This window comes from Abramis brama (genome assembly GCF_963993115.1).
Source record: "Abramis brama genome assembly, chromosome: 18".
In the NCBI taxonomy this organism is placed as follows: domain Eukaryota; kingdom Metazoa; phylum Chordata; class Actinopteri; order Cypriniformes; family Leuciscidae; genus Abramis; species Abramis brama.
Genome location: NC_139980.1, coordinates 17,626,047 through 17,646,355, shown reverse-complemented (window position 1 = coordinate 17,646,355; position 20,309 = coordinate 17,626,047). Strand labels below are relative to the sequence as shown.

Here is a 20,309-nt window from a genome sequence, read left to right as displayed (position 1 = left end):
GAGTGCCGATTAAAACATTTAGGTAAAAGTATGATTACTTTTTATTAATTAAAAAAAAGCACTAATAACATAAAACTGAAAAAAGCCAGGCTATAAATGTTAAACCGGCTTGCCACATACTGCGGCTATAGTGAAAAGCCTTCTCGATGTATAGTCCATTTGCGAAGCGCTCACAGGATGCCCCCAACCGCGCGTGGACTTCTGCTGCACCTTCACCGTCCACCTCACACACAAAGAGTCTCTGACGCGCGGGAAATGGTGCAATTGGCAAAAGGCGGAGTGATCTGGAACTCTTAAGTGCCATGAAGAGACAGAGGCAGATTCATCCCAGTCAAGCAGCACATCCCTCTACACGCCTGAAGATGAAGATGATCTCATGCTTGCGCCCCTTTACCTCCCTGTCTCGTTTAAAAACAATGTCTTCAAGGAAATTCGCTGCATGATTCCACAATTACGCAGTAATTATCTCCTGAATTATCGCCTTTCTTCATCAAACGAGATCATTTCATGAATTAAACTGCAACCCAAAATGAAATTTCCAACGGAAAACCCAAGGAAACCAGGGAACTGGAACCCTCCACCAGGTAGGTATACATTTCGTTTCCAGTTTCCATTGCGATATTGTTCATGCCGCATTTTAGACAGAAGTTATAATAAGCATAATGAAGCATCCAAGCGCTCTGGCAGCCAGTTGTCATGTAGAGTGATTTAAGAACCCAACTGATTCAATCAAAAGCACTTTAACCAGGATGCGCAAAATGATGATGGAGTACCAATGGGTGGTATTGACTGATCAGTTTGTCTTGCATTGTCAAAGGTTTAACGTCTATAATAATGGATTTCATTCTGCCCATCTCAGTTTACCAGTGGACACCTTCATTAATATTCACATCCACGCGTGTCAATCACAACATTGCTTCATGCTCTAGGTCTTCCCCACAAGATAAATCACAATCACGACGTGACCGAGAGAACTGTATGGTTGATGTTTGCTGCGATAGTTTAGCAGGATGGAAGAGGAAGAAATCATAGAGACGTCTATATAAGAAATTAACCTGCGATCTTAAACAGAGGCTCGTCATTACGTGTAAGTCTGCGAGTACTATGCAGAGATACGAGCTATGCATAATGAAACGCGGGGGACACGCGCATTACCTAATCTTAGGCTACTATACAAAAAAAAACAAAAACAAAAAAAACCTCACATATTTACGAAACGGCGTTTATATAATTAACCACGTTTATAAACATAGTTATGACCTTTCTGAAAAATTTGAATTAGTTTTATACGTTTTATACGTTCGAATTAGTAAGACTTATTAAAAGTGTTAATTTTCACGTAATAATTTGCCCTGAATGTTTAGGGGAGAAAAATCAGAAGGTATAGGGTCAAAGTAGCTTGTAAACAACCGATCGGGTTGTCACAGTGAATTATTGCGGTCATCCTGCAGGGACTGTCCACATAAACACATAAACAGCTGTGCAATACATCATATTGCAGCCGACAGCATTGCCTGACTACAAGAAAGTTGAGAGGAAATTATTTAAGGCTTACTCTTCATAATGTGCTTCGTGTGATTAATGCATTTTTTGGTTTATTGATTCAATTTAATTTATTTACAGTACCACCTCCACAAGATTTTTTTTATTTTTTAGAATATGCATATTAGCAGTATTCTTATGTTTTTACCTGTTTAATGTGTTAGTGAATGTAGTCGGTCAGAAACAGTATAGCTTTGTTGCTCCACCCTGGTGCTGCCTCTGCTTTCTACTGTAATGGGTTTTCAGAAAACGAACAGAAGTGTGTGTGCGGGCATGTGTGTGTATGTGTGGGTATGCAGCACTGATAATTAACACAAGAGGAAAGCAAACCATAAACTCAAAAAGTAAATTATATTTGATTCTAATTTTTGGTTCTTGAATAGGCTAGTTTTTCCAGTGGATAAATGACAATGTAAATCATTGGTCTGGTAAATCGCAGGTCTGTTCTGATAGGGTGATGGACAGCAGGGAAAATAAAATAAAATAAAATATAAAAATAAATCATCATATAACAGTGCTTTTGGGATAGCAAATATCATAGGTTTATCAGCTTTTAAAAATGGATCAACATATTTTGTTGATCCTGGAATAACATTTCTGTCCGAAAATCTAAGTTTGTACAAACATTTTTGTTCACTGTGTACTTGGTGTTCCCACTACTGTGTGAACGTCATTTCACCAAGTACAGCATGTTCCTGGATCGCCATCTATGTTGATCCTGGAACAACATTCCAATCAACCAATCAAATGTGAGCGACAATTTTACAGTTTATTTTATCAAGTTTAGGCTTACTACCAGGGTTAGGTGCTTCTACATCAGTGTTGTTCACCTATCATTTCCCTCTGATTTTAGGGACAACTTATGGGTAGGGTTAGGTTTAGGGGTAGGGATAGGATGAGGACTAAATTTTCGAACAGAAATGTTACTTGGCAAGATCACGATGCTGTAAAATCTGAGTCCTAAAGCAAAACCAGTTGAGAATCATTGCTGTAAATTACATAACAGAATATTGTCTTTCTTTCCAACAGTGCCAGTGCAGACCAACCTGGTGCCGCCAAAGAATGTCCAACCAGGGATGTTGCAGTCCAGTTTGGTGCAGGCCAGTGTGGCCACCATGCAGAACCCCATGGGGTGCTCATTACCCCGCCTTTCTGTCTCCCGACCTGCTAGTATGGTGGCCAGCATGGAAGCGGTGGCGGACGGCTCAGCCCTCCTTACAGTCATGAAGTGGAAGACTGTCCTAGCCGTGTTTGTGGTGGTGGTAGCATACCTGGTCGCTGGCGGTCTGGTGTTCAGAGCCCTGGAGCAGCCCTTCGAGAGCAACCAAAAAGACACCATCACTTTGAAGAAGTCCGCCTTCTTGCAGAAACATCCCTGCGTGACCCCCATTGAGCTGGAAGAGCTCATCAAGGTAAAACTGTTGCTTGTCTGTAGTAGAGCTCAGGCATCCCTAGTGGGATCTCAGATCTAGTGTAACAATATAGCTTCATCGATCTGTCTGACATGTGAGCTTCACTCATGCAATAGACCGGGGCACAGCGGTTGGACAATGCTAAATGGAGCAACCGACGAAAATAAATGTAAAGATATCAGAGCAGACTTTCATAGCAGATTTATGACAGCAAGACGTTGAAGTGTTTGATGAATAGTGCCCATGATGGCAGTAATCAATCTGTTTTGCAGTATTGAAGCAATGTGCAAAGTCCATTCTGGTCTTTAATGGTTCCCACTTACTGTACCACTACTTTAACACGACTTTTCAGGAATGTGCTCAGCAATAAAACAGCAGAGATTTATGGGGAAAACATTGCAAACCCTGCAACCTTTCAATCTCTGAATCCTGAGTAATATCAGGTCTATGATGTGATGTCTAATGGTGTAACAAAAAAGATTTTTCATTCCTGCAAAGCTGATTTATGATTGACTTTCCCCCTCTCACATCAAGGGTTCAAGGTTTTGCTGATTAGCATGAACCCATTTGCCCCTGCTGGTAGATGATGTAACTACATCCCCTTGGCTGCAAAGAGCATCTTTCTCCTTAGTCCAAGTATTCTGACCAAAAAAATGTTTTCAAGTAGTATTTAAATTGCAAATCTTTATTACTATTTACTTAATATTAATATTTATTAATATTTACAAGTCTGTTTCTTTTTCGGAATCTCTTAAAAGCATTTTCCCTGTCTGCTGTCTTTAACATCACAGCTTAGGATAGAGAAAAGCTCCTTAAAAGTAGTCCTTAAAGTCCCCCTGTGGTGAAAATCAAGCTTTTAATGTTGTTTAAGTCTATGTGCTGTTTTTAATATGCTTTAAAGGGATAGTTCACTTTGAAATTAAATTTTGGTATGTTTTAGCTTACCTCAAGGGCATCCAAGATGTAGGTGTCTTTTTTTCCGCAGTAGTTTCAATTTTGATATTTTTAGGTCAAACCGTTCTTGTCTGTCAGTCATATAATGCAGGTCTATGGTCACTGTCTCAAAGAGCATGCACAGAGTCCAAATTAAAACAATTCCCCGTCGTCCAAATTAAACAATTCCCCATCGTAAGTACACATTGATGGCCTAAGACACGAAACGAAACGAGCGGTTGACTTCTATTATATGGACAATATATATATATATATATATATATATATATATATATATATATATATATATATATATATATTTCTCAAACTATTTTCTTCTTAAAAAACAAAGCCACACAGTTTCAGAATGAAATGAGGCTGAATAAATGAAGACAGAATTTTCATTTTGGGTAAACTATTGTCACGCGTTGCTGCAGTGAAGCACACGTCTCGCATATTACCAAAATCCAGTAATCCAGAACAAGAATATTCAGGAGAACTAGCAACACCGAACAATGAACAGAAAAAGCTCAAGGCTTAAATACTCAGGGAGGGTAATCAACTGAACAGAAACAGGTGTGTGGAACTAATTAACAAAAAAGAAACTAACTAGGGAACACAGGCAGGCAAAACAGGGACAGAACACAGTGAAAATGAAACTAAAAGTGATTTAAGCAAAGCTATTGTATGCCTTCTGAAAACCCAACACACTCTCATGGCAGTTCTTAAATATTTTTACGTTTTAGCGAATTCATACAATCTCATTTGTACGTTGAATAAATGTTAGGTTTAGAGATAAGATTAGGGTTGGACCTTCATGCTTAGTTTATTTTTTTTTAAGGTTTTAGTGCTCATTCATAAGTAATTGCAAACTCATAAAATATTTATATTTGTCATGAGATTGGTTGGAAAACCTTGCAATTTAGCGCAATAGTCATGTTTCACTGTAAATTTCTGATTTATTTGTATAAATTTCTTACACTCCCTACTTACACATGCCTATTTAATATTTTATTATAGTAAAGGTGGGGGGATACTTGTCCATGTAATCTGTTTATAGCCTGGTTTACAAGGATCAGGTTTTGCTGCTTGACAGAAGCAATTTATTTGTCTTGCAATGCGTCACCTTTTGCTAGTCCCGAGGTTTTCAGGGACCAGTGCTCACACTGCTCCTCATAAAACAGGGAAAGTGGCGCCCAAGTGCAGAGACCTTCCAGATATTGACTCTGGTTCTGTTCCAATACCAAGTGAGCTGCCTACATAGACAGCATTGTAAGGAAGGCATCATAGGTACCCTCACAAAGGAAAGGCTGTTCTAAAGGATATGTTCTTCCAAATGCTAAAGCATTTGATATATGTGACCCTGGACCACAAAACCAGTCACATGGGTCAATTTTTTGAGAAATTGAGATCTATACATCATCTAAAAGCTGAATAAATAAGCATTCCATTGATGTATGGTTGGTTAGGATATGGCAATATTTGGCCGAGATACATTATTTGATAATCTGGAATCTGAGGGTGCAAAAAAATCTAAACATTGAGAAAATCGCCTTTAAAGTTGTGCATTTATGTTCGCGATTGTGCTGCATTCACTCACAAAAATAAATGTTTTATATATTTACGGTAGGAAATTTACAAAATATCTTCATGGAACATGATCTTTACTTAATATCCTAATGATTTTTGGCATAAAAGAAAAATCAATCATTTTGACCCATACAATGTATTGTTGGCTATTGCCACAAATATACCCGTGCGACTTGTGACTGGTTTTGTGATCCAGGGCAACATATATCAATTAATTAATAATTAAATGTCCAGTGAGTTGCGTTAAAAGATTAATGCTCTATCGCGTTTGAACATAATGTACCATCTTCACTAAACCCTATTCTAAAAACTAACCGATAGTGTTAACAAAAGCAAACGTGAGATAAAAACACACTTGCTGAAGCAACCATGGCATTTTAGCTTGAGGTGACAAACAATGAGTTGTACCAAACAAGTTTATTATATCAGAAACGCCATACAGGAGCTGTTTATGTGAGACAAATGTCAAAATGTATTAGTTTCTTAATCATGCACTATGGTAAAAGTGTTTTGAGGTCATAACTTGCAAATAAGGTGCAAATAACTGCCGGGAAATAGGTCTTTATTAATTGACAATCTGCCTCTGTAACCATAATTTGTATGGAAGGGAAACAATTTGCTGGTGTTTTACTGCCACTGGTGTTCATTTCAGCTGGAATCTGCAATGAATTGAATGTACGTTTTTGGAGTTTTGAAAAATGGTAGATATTTTTCCAATGACCCAACACAAAACTGATTTGAGATATACTACTTGTCTTGTAGTCTACATGGTAGACATATTTAAAAACTAGCTCATCAAGTTAGCATTTTTATTGTACAACCCCAAACACAAAAATCTTAAATACATTATCTGATTTACTGGAATCCATTAACAAGTCCTAAGATATTTTGGTCACACTTTAGATTAGGGTCCAATTCTCACTATTAACTAACTATAAACTATGACTTTTGTCTCAATAAACTCCTAATAACTGCTTATTAATAGTTAGTGAGGTAGTTGTTGAGTTTAGGTATTGGGTAGGAATCGTATGATTCAGGGATGTAGAATATGGTCATGCAGAGTAAGGCATTATGTACTTTATAAGAACTAATAAACAACCAAAAGGCTAGTAATATGCATGCTAATAACCAACTAGTTACTAGTGAGAATTGGACTCTAAATTAAAGTGTTATTTTAAATGTTATTTTCCGTTATTTTCATACAATTCAGATCAGCGTCCGAAACAATGTTCACGATACAAGCAGCTGCAATACTCTGTCAATGTCTAACTATTCTGCCACTTTTTATTATTCACTCCACGGGTTACGATACCAACACTGACTGTAAAATAAAGTGCTCCCACTGGAAGACCATTTGTTTAAGTACACATTCTAAATTCAGGAATTGTTGTGCAGTTCTGGTCTGGTCTGATTTTGGCTTTTTTTTCTCTAGATGTCCTTGAGATTAGAAGGCAAATTAAAGGACCAGAGGCTTATTTGATAGATGAGTGATGATAATCATCCAGCTCTGCAGATAAAGAACAATCAAGTCTTAAAAGCATCTGTTGGGGAATCTTGATTCTTTTTGCGCTAATGGGGCTCCATCAGGAGTATGGGCAGGGGAAAACGTGATGCCCGCCCATCGCAATGCTCACTGGAATGACTGAGGCGGGGAGGTTAAAAACCATAATTGAATCAATAACCTGAAACCCTAATTTAATCTACAACCAGCAGCATTTGAAAGCTTTGTAACAAAGCACCATTTCAAAATAGCCTGCCTCACTGACTCCAAAAGAGAATGAGAGAGGCGTATATGACAGCGGCTTCTGCTGTTGAATGTTGTTGGAACGCTGGAAGACAAAGAAAATGGAAAACAGATATGCAGCAAGAGATGTAACTTGTGGTTTTGCTGATTATGAATGCTGCAAAGCGTCGATGATTCAGGCTAGCGGCGTTTGGATTAGCTGAATGTAAGCTGTTGCTTTCGCTCTGCTCGGGCTGCGAGCTGTGCATATGTACTGCAATCTGGCAGTGATGTAACTGGAGGTGAAGAATTTGAAGAAATGCCAAAGCACTTATTCGAGCTGTGCATCAGACAGAGTATGAACACTGAAAAGGTGTTTTCAGCTAAAATGGCCAGGAGGAGTTCAAGCATTGGTGGACTGTATGTTCTCTGTCTGGTCTGCAGCTCTAGGAATTGCTTTGGCATTTGCTAAGATTCTTCACCTCCAGTTACATAACTCTACTTGCAGAGAAAATTAAATTTAATATTCAATTACATTTGCCTTTATACTGTTATTTCTCCTACTTACTACACCTCTGATACTGAAAATTTTTTTTTTTTTTTTTGCACACTTTTATCCAAATGGCTTGACATTGTTCACTACTAGAATTAAACAAACAATATAAACATATATATATAGGAACGATTTGGAAGGGAAATACTTACGGAACCTTTTAAGAAATGTACTGTAACGGTACATTTCCCCCTAAAGCCAAAATACTAAAAATAATAACAAACAAATAAAATAAATAAATACATACATATTTTTTAATGATGATGCATATAACACTACCATAATATATAAATACTTGAGAATGAGACTTTATATTTTGTTTAGGGTTTTGAGAACTGGATTTTTTTTTTTTTTTTTTTTTTACTTTTGGGGTAAAATATCTTATGGATAAATAATATCCTTAGTGAACCTCATGATGTCCAAGTCATATTTTACCACAAAAATCAGAAGAAAAAAATATTCATATATTTGAAAGAGATATTTAAAAAGACCATTTAAATCTGGCTAAAAAAGGCTTTTTTTTTGTAACTATGTTTTACATCTGGGACCCGTATAAACTCTGTTGACATTGTATGTTTCAGCTGATTTGCTAATGTAATCACCAAAGGGTATAAGAGATAAAACTGAAAATCAAATCAATCAATTCAAATCAATTGCAAAAGACCATGTATATGGCAACTTAGAAGGCTACTGTGGGTAAAATTAAAGAAAGAGGGTCTTGTGCCATTGTGTGACTGTAACCGGTTACCATGAGGCTCGAGAGTGAGTAATTTTGTCATTTTGGAAACAGTACTACAGAATATGACAAATCTGCATACATCAAACAAGATCTGACTTTTTTTTTTAAAAACATGCTTTCGGTATAAATTTAATTTGGAATCAGGGCACAGTGCCACAGTGATTAGTAAAGATGTGGTTGCCTGATTAATTTGGCTGGGTTTAAAGCAGAATCTTATAGCTAGAAAAAATTGATAGCTCATGATACTCAGGTCAGTATTTACAGCTTATATGGTTTACTTCTGTCACAGTGACTCATGGTGAGATTGAAAGCTTCCAGACATCATCTGAGCACCTGCTGTCTGCTGTGAAAAAATGCATTTATGTTTCTTTGAAATCATGTTCTTACCACCATAAAAGTGGTATAACATCTCCATGTAGGGCTCACAGAACAAATATACAAGTCATCCTTGCAAGCAGATGGAATAAAATTATATTCAGATCAGTTCAGTGGTGAATTTGAAGAAGAGTTGGTGTCGCACAGACAGATGGAATTCAAATGTGTGCTTTCTAGCAGTCTGTGTTTAGGTAAAACCCATTTGTGGTAAACGGTCGAGAACATCCCATTATAAGAGAAAATTGATCTCTTCGAAGAGCATCCATCCAAGGGACAGCAGTTTCCATTTTTAGACTGAGAAAAAATCTCAAGCTGATTGATTGCTATTCTTTATTATTCATAAAGAGCGTAACTTAGTTCTGTAAAATAATTTTGATCAGCAAATCTGCTAAATTTCCATTATTTTCTCTTGCATGAGGCTCTGCTTTTGGCTCAAACTTGGTATTACGCATCCAGTCTAGACCGAGAGATTCTGAATCTGCCCTTGTGTACCTGCCCTTCATCTGCTTACAGGCTCGTTTCTCACACCTGAGCCGCTTCCTGTTGATCTCAGTATAGTTCTTCCATCTGCTCTCCAGGTTTCCTGTTGAGCCGAGTGACCGTTTTCGATCCGCCCTCTCAGTTCCTTGCTGTTAATGATACATCTGATCATCATAGGCTCATTAATGCTAGACGGCTCATTTGGATCATCTCCTCAGTAGGATGCCTTGACCATGACAAACTATGGAAAACTGCAGTTTGCGTGACAAAGGAGGATTTATTTATTGTTTGTTCTGTGAAATTCTTCCAGACATCACTAGAATGTCTGAGGCAACATGTATTATGCATTATGCATTATGTACTATTTGATTTATGGGCTTTTTGGAAAAATACTACCTCTACATACATTACAATTGAATTCAAAAATGTATTTCCACACAATTCCATGCACCATACAATGTTATGACCTCAAAACACTTTTACCATGGTGCATGATTTGTAAACTAATAAATTTTTTATGTTTGCATCACATAAACAGCTCCATATGTTTGACTTTCTGTATGTACCGTAGTAAACTTGCTCGGTAGCTCACCTGATAAAAGCGTTGCACTTGAGATGTGGAGCTTTTAGTGTCACTCACTGGACATTTTGCTTTGAAAGTATCATGAAGTGTGCAAGAAGCAATGTGATATTGCGCAGATATGTTGCCACTGCAAGTTTTTCCAAAGAGCCTGGGTTGCTATATTATTAGGGGTTCAAGCACAAAGTGCTGAAAACCTATTGTAAATATTATTATTATTATTATTATTATTATTAGATAAATAACTTTAACTTATTTTAATCTAAAGGTCCTTGCACAGAAATTTTTGCACATTAAAAACAATTTACAACCTCATGTTGAGTCAATCAAGTTTACACACTTCCTCCAAAACTTTCAACTGTCATAAAAAAAATCAGATCGGGTTTGATTTTCTGCGTTTTTTACATCCGTAGCAAGCATTCAGAGCCACTGAATGACGAATACGAAAAAACGCAAACGAAAATTTCGGACTGTGTGCAAGAACTGTGAAAGAGCTGTCTCTGTAAATGTATGGGTTATTATTTTTGAGATATTTGTTTATAAATTGCACATAAGAGCTTTAAAGCCTTACAGTGTTTTGACATTTTCAAGTAAATACTTCATAATTCCTTAAAAATGCATTCAATATCAGTATGGATTTTAGAGTTTCAGTCCATTTAGATGTTGAAATGATTTGTTTACTCTAGCCTGATACCAATTTTGAATTTCATTACGACATTAAATGATCTGTCACTGGAATGGACTATTAATCATTTGAAAGACGTGCTGCTTATGCAATGACTTTAACTCCAGTCTTATCTCTTCCCAGCACTCTGTAGATGCAGTGAACGCTGGAGTCAGTCCTATCGGAGACACATCATACAACTCCAGTCACTGGGACTTGGGGAGTTCCTTTTTCTTCGCTGGAACTGTGATAACAACAATAGGTAACACCTAGACATACCTGTATATTATACATACATTTCAAACTGCGATAACACTTTATTTTGATGGTCCCTTTTGAACAATCTGTTGACTAAAAGTAACTTTGCAACTACATGTCAACTAACTCTCATTAGAGTGTTAGAACACTGTCTGCTTAATATCTGTTAACTCTTTATTGTGATTCTCCCCAACAGACATTCTACTGACTATAAGTAACTTTGCAACTACATGTCAACATATTCTAACCCTAACAATCTACTAATACTCTACTAACTCTACTTTAATGAGAGTTAGTAGACATAGATACAACGTTACTTATAGTGAACAGAATGTGTTAAAGGGACCATCAAAATAAAGCGAAACCCAAACGGCTACGATAAGGAACAAGACTTCTACAAACCACATTAATATGCAAAGCTCAACAAATACAAGGCATTTGCTCATGTCATACATTTATAGTCTTACTTTCAGTCATTATGCCAGACCCTGCTAACCACCGATCAATTTTTATTTATTTTTTTCTCCGCCAACCCCACTTATATGCCATGTGTGAAACTGCACCAGCTTCAGCCGTCAAACCAGTTGAAACTATTCATGCTTTGGGAGCAATTCATTGATTTTAGCTACATATTATAGTCCAATGAGATAAACTAAATTGGTGGAAAATTTGTAAATAATACATATATGAAACACCACAATGCATGTGCATTTTCAAAAATAGATAGACAGGAATGCAAAGGGAGGCAGTGTTTCACCATTTGCACTCCATTGGAGGTCTAAAGTAATACACTTGAAGTCCATAAGCTGCTCGCTGTGTTACCTGCCAGAGCCTGTGATTGATTACTTAAAGAAGCTGTTGTGCAATGCAGGTGAGTATTTAAATGCTGACATGACTCTCAATGTCATTTCTCATTGGCTCAGCCATCCAGTGGGCAATGGACAAAGACATAAACAAGATTAGTTTTTACACTTCAGTTGCTAAACCTTCAAACATGCTCTCAGTAGACACATTTTGATCCATGGGGACCATAGGAGGCAATTTCCTATAATGCACGTTAAACCTAAAAAGTATTAAATTAACAGACTGATTTGGAGTGCCATAATCTGCCATAATAAGAAGACGTTTATGACTCATTTATTGGATTTTTATGTAGTTTGCAGAGGCTTTGAACTAAATATCCATCTAATTAGTCAATGAATTCCTCTTTCTGTAAGCCCCCTACCATTATATGACATTTTTTATTGCACTATATCCTTCATGTCATATTGAATACATTTAACCTAACATCCTAATGCTACTATCCTCTTCAGCTGCGTCTTAATTTACACCATTACTCTCTTGTCTTTTTAAGGTTATGGCAACATCGCTCCAAGCACAGAGGGTGGGAAGATTTTCTGCATCCTTTATGCAATATTTGGCATCCCACTCTTTGGCTTTCTGCTGGCTGGTGTTGGTGATCAGCTAGGGACTATTTTTGTGAAGAGCATCGCTAAAGTGGAGAAAATGTTCAGGGTAAGTGAATTGTTGTGCACAAAACTAGTGTTTCTTTCCTAGGTTATCGAAAACAAGGTTAAGTTAAGTTAAGTTAAGTTAAGTCTGTTCAATGGACTTTGTGGTAAGGCACATGTCTGAAGGCTGGAAAACAATACACAAATTTTGCCCAGATTTTTTTCCGATTTGCAATCAAGACGAGTCATCGCTACTTACCAAAAGTCAGAAAGTTTTGGGCAGTAGGAGCTTAACAGAAAGGGCCCTATCTTGCACCCAGCGCAATTGACTTTGTACACCGACGCATGTATCATTCCTATTTTGCACCCGCGCAGAGCGGACTTTTCCCTCCACAGACGCACGTCGGTTAACTAAGAAATACACTTGCGCTCGCGGGGGCGGTTCAGCGCAAAGAGGAGGTGTGTTCCGGCGCAAACGTTCCCTCATGCTATTTTGCACGTTTAGAAAACAATTTCGCCACTGACCGAAAAAAACTAGTTTAAAGTCAGTGGTGTGTTGCGCATGTTATTCATATGCTATTTTAAGGGCGCATGCTTGGCTATAATCAATGTAGCGTGTGCACAACGCGCATACACTTTGATTCTCTCATCTACACAGAAGCAGCAATTTTCATTTTTGCAAATCATACATTATTACGATAGATAGATTTTGCGCTTGATACTTGCGTTTCAGATCGTTAAAATAGGGCCCAAAATGAATGATGAGCACACATTTTTTTAGCTTCAGACTATGTTTCCATCCAGTAGGAGTATATATCAAACATGCTATACAGTATATGTATGATATTTGATATTTGATATTTTGAGCCATTTTGCATAGCTAAATGTCTTTTATTTTTCTTTGTTACCACAAGGTAGAAAACTATGGAACCTCGTTTCCGCCATGGAATAAAAAAAGTTTACATCTCACAATTCTAACTTTTATTCTCAGGATTGCATTTACAAATATGTCTGGGGGCTATATAGAAATTAATGAAATATTACTTTTAAGAAATGTATACTTTTATTTAGCAAGGACAAATTAAATTGATAAAAGATTCACAGATTCAAAAGATACAGTAATTTTAGAAATTATATAGATTATAATCAGATTATATAGATAATATATATTATAGATTATATAGATTATTAAATAGATTATAATTATATAGATTAGAAATTATATCTATATAGAAAATATCTATGTATAAATTAATGAATTAATACTTTTAAGAAATGTATACTTTTATTTAGCAAGGACACATTAAATTGATCAAGGATTCACAGATTCAAAAGATGCATTCATCTTTTAATTTATATATCACTGTTTCCACAAAACAATTTATGCAGCTCAACTGTTTTCAACATTGATAATAATAAGAAATGTTTGAACTTTTCTTATGTTTGAACAAATTGAACTAACAATGTATTTGTATGTTAAATGTTCTAATATAAATATATTTACCCTGACTATTAGCACGTCAAGTGTTATGTTTATCATATTAGAGTATGCAAGGTCACTCCTTTTCATCAGTTCCTGGGAGACATTAGTCAGGACTATATTTGTGTTAGGTTAGTCAGTGTCTGCACAGCAGAGGTAAAGGCCTAGTAAATAAACAGAGAACTGTGGCTCCTGATGCCAGCAGGCTCCAGCATCTGCAGTACGGGTTGAGATCACACCTCATTACAGCTAATCAATCTCCTTCAGATCATCATTAGACCCTTCAGAGAGCTAATGAACACATGCCACCTTCACAAAGTCACAAAATGTCTTCTCATGCCACATGTGGCCGCTGCTGGCAATGAAGTCGTGCTGTTTGCGTGACTAAGAATGGCTCTTGTGCTGTGTTGCTTCATGATGATATTGCTTTTTGTCTATTTCACCCCTCCCAGCGCAAACACAATCAAATAAGCCAGACCAAAATCCGAGTGGCCTCTACGTTGCTCTTCATCCTGGCTGGCTGCATCCTCTTCGTCACCATACCAGCCGTCATCTTCAAGCACATTGAAGGATGGACCGGGCTGGATGCGATCTATTTTGTGGTCATCACCCTGACGACTGTTGGGATCGGAGATTACGTTGCAGGTACAAGCAAAATTTACTTTAAACGAATGTGAAAAAACACTTCTCACACTTGTTTATTTAATTTGTCCACCAATAATGCCTAACATATGTAGATTTCTGTCATTTTTGTTTCTGAAAGTCTTGAAACTTCCTACCACAGTTTTATTTCCAGTACACCTGAAATGATGTATTATTCTTAACGACATATTTTGAAGAAATATATATATATTTTTTATAAATTTAAATAATAAAATGACAGATTACTTTGTCTTGCTAAGGCTAATTTCTTAGCTTGAATTTTAAGTGTCTTAAAATTTTAAGTGTCTTTGATTGGAAATGACGCATAATACTATTTTGTTCATGAATGATATATAAGCAAAGTAAATATACCTTGATTTCTCAGTATTTTTTCACATTTAATGTCTCATTTCATCTCATGCCCTTCACATTTCAATGAAATCTGTAGTGGAAATCATAAAACAACTGACAGACAGTTCTAAGTTTAAAAATAAATAAATAATAGAAATCACACAATAAATATTCAAGTTAAATATTCAAAGATTTAATGCAAGTTAGTATAGAAGAATAAAACGTCTTCAGCATGCGCTAGTGGTAAACAAATAGAGCAAGATGAATCACACTTTGGCAATTGTGGTTTTTATGTGCGCTGAAAAAAGAGGAGTAAGCGAAAGAGGAGAATATGGATGTGGTCCTGGCTAGGGAAAATAGGGCAAACTTGCCATGCCAATTTTGCAAATGGCCCTTAAAGTAAGTAGTTTTAAGTTTTAGCGCCATGTCGCATTGATCAATACGTCATTTCATGTTGCATTTTTATTGGCTAGTCAGTAGACGTAGGTCGTTGCTGTCACGTTTTGGGTTTTGTTTCTTGTTCTTGTCATTGTCATGTTTCTGTGTCTTGTCATGTGATTCCTGTTTGTCTTGTGATCCTGCCATGTGTCTTGTCATTGGTTAATCGTCTGATCATTGTTCACAGGTGTTCCTTGTCTTGTAATTAGTCTGTGTATTTAAGCCCTCATGTTTGCCCTGTGTCTTTGTTGAGTATTGAATGAACGATGTTCCCAGTTCCCAGTTTCATGCCTTTGTTTTGTTTGATCAAGTTTTGTTAATAAATTGCATTTGGGTTCTCACTTTAACTTGCCTCCAGTGGACTAAATCATTACAGTATCAGCAAACACACTGTGAGGTGATACATTTCTAACACTGTCAGAAAATTATCTAAGGTTATCTTTGGTCGCAAGACCGTGACAATGGCTATTTTTTAACCTCTCACTGTACGACGTAGGAGCGCAATTTAGGAGCCGCGACCACAGAAATCACCACAATGGTCATGTTGTGTCCGGGACAGCCCAAAATCCTTAAACAAATCTATACTGGCCATTTGGGAATTAGCAAATGAGGAAAGCATGATTAAAAAGTGTTGATTTAGTTAGTCTAAATAAACTAATTATCAAAATGATAATAGTATTTTTATTTTATTTTTTTAAATTGTAAGAAAAATCAACAAAAATTGGGACAAAAATGAGCAGAAGTGAAATAAAAACTTAAATATGATTTTGATCTTATTTTAAATACATATTTAAATCACATTTATTCTCATTTACTGTAGATCCCTGTCATGGGACAGTTGCAATGGCTTTTGGTTTGCTTTGGTAGGCAAAACGAACTTTACTTATGAAGTTGATTCCATTATAGACTGTTTCAATTACTACCCGAATAAAGCACACACCATAAAAGCATTTTACTGTCTTTTTGAAAGTATTTGTACTTCCAGACACCATGAATTGTCAAGAAAAAACTGAGCTTGCCTGATTGCTGTTGTCAGGAAAATAGCTTGCATGAATTTGGCAGGAGGTTTTGATGCATGTCTCAAAAACATCCTTGTAAGTTTCAGACAATCAAATACTTGCATCTCTGAAATGAAAGTGTCATTTATGCATCTCTTCCAGGAGGCAATAGAAGAATAGAGTACCGTAAATGGTACAGGCCGCTGGTGTGGTTCTGGATCCTAGTTGGACTGGCGTACTTTGCTGCAGTTCTAAGCATGATTGGAGACTGGCTGAGGGTGCTTTCTAAAAAGACAAAAATGGAGGTGAGACTTATAGTAGCATTGCATTACCTTAATTATTCCAGCTAAGCTTTTCTACTTCCATGTATGGTGTAATGGTTAATGTTGTGATGCTTATAGCTTAATTTATACTAAAAAACAATGAAAATGCAATTTATACATACAGTACAACAACTTGAACATTATGTAATGTTTTTAAGTTCTGTATTATAATTCATTTAGGTATGTTTAGGAGCATAAAGGCAAACATATCAGGGTGATACAACTTTCCTGATATCATAATTAAATAAAAATAATCCATAATATCCGATTTTTTTGTAATAATAAAAGCAAAACTATTTAACTTTTTTAATATATATATATATATATATATATATATATATATATATATATATATATATATATGTGTGTGTGTGTGTGTGTGTGTGTGTGTGTGTGTGTATATATTACCTTTTTGTAACTTTTTTAAATATATTTTTGATATATTACATTTTTTTGAAAATAATTATTAAGATGTGTACACTCACGTGTGTTTCAGGAAAATATTACTTTTACCTTAATTGGTTACACCACATAATTTTTTCTTGAATTCTCAGAATTTTTTCAAAACTATATGAAACCAACATGAATAACTAAGAGTACATTTCTAAGAATTTGGCATGTGTTTTTTTTTTTTCTGTTTCTTTATCACGGACACTAGTATATGTCATTGACCTGTAAAAAATTAAATAAATTATTTGCATGGACAACTAAAGGCTCACAGGTTAATTTACCATTGTTATCTTGTTCAAGGTGGGTGAAATTAAAGCTCACGCCGCAGAGTGGAAGGCCAACGTTCGAGCAGAGCTCCGTGAGACCAGACGTCGACTCAGTGTGGAAGTTCACGACAAACTGCAGAGGGCCGCCACCATTCGCAGCATGGAGCGCAGGCAGCTGGGTTTCGACCAGCGGGCCCATTCCCTAGACATGCTGTCCCCTGAACGTCGAGCTGCCTTCAATAGCCTGGATGCCACCAATTTCAAGACATCCTCCCAGGAGAGCATCGACACAAAACTCAACAACCTACGTCTACGAATTGAGCAGAATGAGCATCGACTGAGCGACCCAAGCCAGGCATACTCTGAAGATAACATTTTCAACCGCCTTGGTTCAGTCACAAAACTAGCCAAGAGGAGCAAGAACAAAGAGTTGAGGAAGAACATCCCAGACGACGGTCGGAAAGCCTTAGATTCCTTCAGTTGTAATACTCCCACAATGGATGAGGAGAAGAAAGAGGCAGAGGACGAGGAGCTTGAGAAAGAGGTCAACACCAGTCTGACCAACTCACCTCTCTTTGTGGAGAGCCCCAATAAACAAAACGGATTCATGCCTCTACCGCCACAGACCAAAGAGGAAGAAAACGAGACAAAACTTGAAGACAAAGAGTTCCATGTGCAGATGGAGCCCTAGAAGGACCCGCTTTATTTAAGGAATTTAAATAAATAACACATGCCTAAAGTGCCTTGTTTAGCCCTTACCCTGATCTGAGATGTGAGAATCTCAATTTCTGCTGTTCATTTAACTGTTCACTGTGTCCTGATAACTTGATAATGGAAATATGGTGAGTGTAGCACTGGACGACACTTAGTCCTCTTCTTCAGACCGCTGAGTAATGCTTGTATAAGTTGGAAAGAATCTCTCCAAAAGTCCTGGACAACGAATGAAAAATCTGTAGCAAGCTACAATGGCAGTTCTTTGAAGTGTAACTAAAAGTGCTGCACTTTCAATGTTCTCTCTGCCAGACTGTAATTCAAGGTCATTTATCCAGAAACATAATTGCTTCAACAAAAACTATGTTTGTCAAGATTTCCCAGCCATTCTAAATGGAGAAACTAATCTTGACTCTTGAATCCAAGATCAAAGATGATAAATCTCTTCGAAGATTAAAAAAACATGTTAAATTGTTGACATGTTGTATATGCACGGAGTTCTACTGTCCTGTAATACAAGTGCACCAATATGTGATCCAGATTTATGAAGTTAACCTATAAAATCTCAGGGCTTGTAGTCCTACTGTAGTTGTTCAATTGTACGGTATGTCTGACATACAATTTCCTTGTAATGCTGTTGCTGCACAGTACTGTTTTAATATTTTGAAAGTTTAGGACAATGGGACGTAAGAGAAGCCATAAGGTAGACATGAAAACATTATGTAAAGAAAATAAAAGAATGTCTAGTAGAGTTTAATCACAAACCACTGAATTGTTTATCCATTCAATATCCATTTTATTTAATGTCATATTTTACCCAAAAAATTGCTCCAAACCTGCATGACTTTGTTTTGCAGAACCCAAATGAAGATAGTTTCAGTGTTTCAAACGTTTTTTGTCCACACAAGAAAGTCAATGGGATCCAAAACAACATTGGATGTTGATAAAAATGTATATTTTTGGGTGAACTATCCCTTCAAGCCGTTGTCTTGACACTTTATTAGTTGTGTGACAGTGGCGATTCCACAACATTAACACATTAACAATGTTAAATAATAGCATTTTAAATAACTTGTTTGAATTGAATTCGACTAGACTTTCAATATGTGGATGAAAGACATATTGCATAATTCTGTTTTAGCTTCATAAAAGTTTGGGATGCCGTTCCATTGACAGGACAATATTATTATTATTACTATTTATCTTAATTTATTTTTGCAAGAAACCCTTTGTTGAAAATACTAACTGTACATGTTTCACAAGGTTTTCAAATGTTGCACTTTTTACAAGTTTCTTTCAATGGTTTACAATTATCGTCTCTTCTTTTCCAGAATATTTCTGGACTAGACTTTTAATGCACCACTAAATAATTTTGTGCTAATTGCCTGGGAGCGTCCGACATATTTGCGTGTGTATGCGTTTAAACCAAATACCGCTTCGTCTGATGTGATTGTTGTCTTGCTGACTGTATTAACTCCCTTCGGCAGAGACACGTATCAGTACCTCATTCCCACCAACTCGTAAACGCACACATACAAACATCTACAGCTGCAGCAAAATGCTTGTTGTTAAGAAAATGTTAATTACTCTTTTCATGTTTGCAATAGTCTAGAGCGTATGCAGCGACAGACTGAATATTTGTGATAAGAAAAAAGCTATGAAAATGTACAATATTTTAAAGCATTCAATACAATTTAGAGACATGGATCCCTAAAGCATGCTATTGTGCTAATATGTTATCATGCTATGGTATTGATTGTACCACAAACATGCTTCTTGAGACTTTGAAATGTCCAAGTTTGAGCTCTACTTCGGGCTGCACATGCTAGTGAATTGCTGTTCGCAGTATCTGCAGTATCTTGTGCAACCATTACATTCAATGTAGTGAGTGCCTTTTGGAAATAAACACAGATGAACACAAATCAATTGTTTGCTGTTTTCTAAATGTCCTGAGGCAGTGTCATTATCAAATATCTATAGTTTCCTCACTCAAAGGTCAACTTGAAACATAAGAATTCACAAAAAACATCAACAAATGAAAGAACACTCAATGTGCTAAAAATCTTGAGGTGACATTCACTTTCAAATGTGTTTCCAGGTGTAAAATCATTCTGCATTACAATAGCAAATATTGTGCAATCTAGATGGGGAAGAGATGCCTCTTCGGTTCTGAATGAAAATTAGCCAGACTACAACAGACAACTGATCTAAATGCTCAATAACAAAAATAAAAATAAATATTTGATTGGCTAAATTGTTCGCACTGCCCTTTAGTGCCGTCACTGCAAGATAAATTTCAATTTGATTGCAGACCGCCGCTTACATTGTTGAGCAATGGGAAGTAGCTCTT

General features: G+C 36.5%; 1 protein-coding gene across 1 annotated transcript; it reads left to right on the top strand.

Moving 5' to 3' along the window:
• The first annotated feature begins 137 nt into the window (after positions 1–137).
• kcnk10a (potassium channel, subfamily K, member 10a) lies at positions 138–19,878 on the top strand. The gene is made up of 7 exons (XM_084090812.1): positions 138–584; positions 2,572–2,954; positions 10,736–10,853; positions 12,204–12,364; positions 14,233–14,425; positions 16,372–16,514; positions 17,283–19,878. The coding sequence occupies exons 1-7, from the start codon at positions 530–532 to the stop codon at positions 17,937–17,939; spliced, it is 1,710 nt and encodes a 569-aa protein (XP_083946938.1). The 5' UTR covers positions 138–529; the 3' UTR covers positions 17,940–19,878.
• Positions 19,879–20,309: the final 431 nt, after the last annotated feature.

Bases quoted from the DNA above. Each gene is read 5' to 3' on its own strand.
- kcnk10a (XM_084090812.1), top strand. From the start codon at position 530: ATGAAATTTCCAACGGAAAACCCAAGGAAACCAGGGAACTGGAACCCT. The intron at 10,854-12,203 runs GTAACACCTAGA...TGTCTTTTTAAG, and splicing joins AACTGTGATAACAACAATAG to GTTATGGCAACATCGCTCCA. The intron at 14,426-16,371 runs GTACAAGCAAAA...CATCTCTTCCAG, and splicing joins GATCGGAGATTACGTTGCAG to GAGGCAATAGAAGAATAGAG.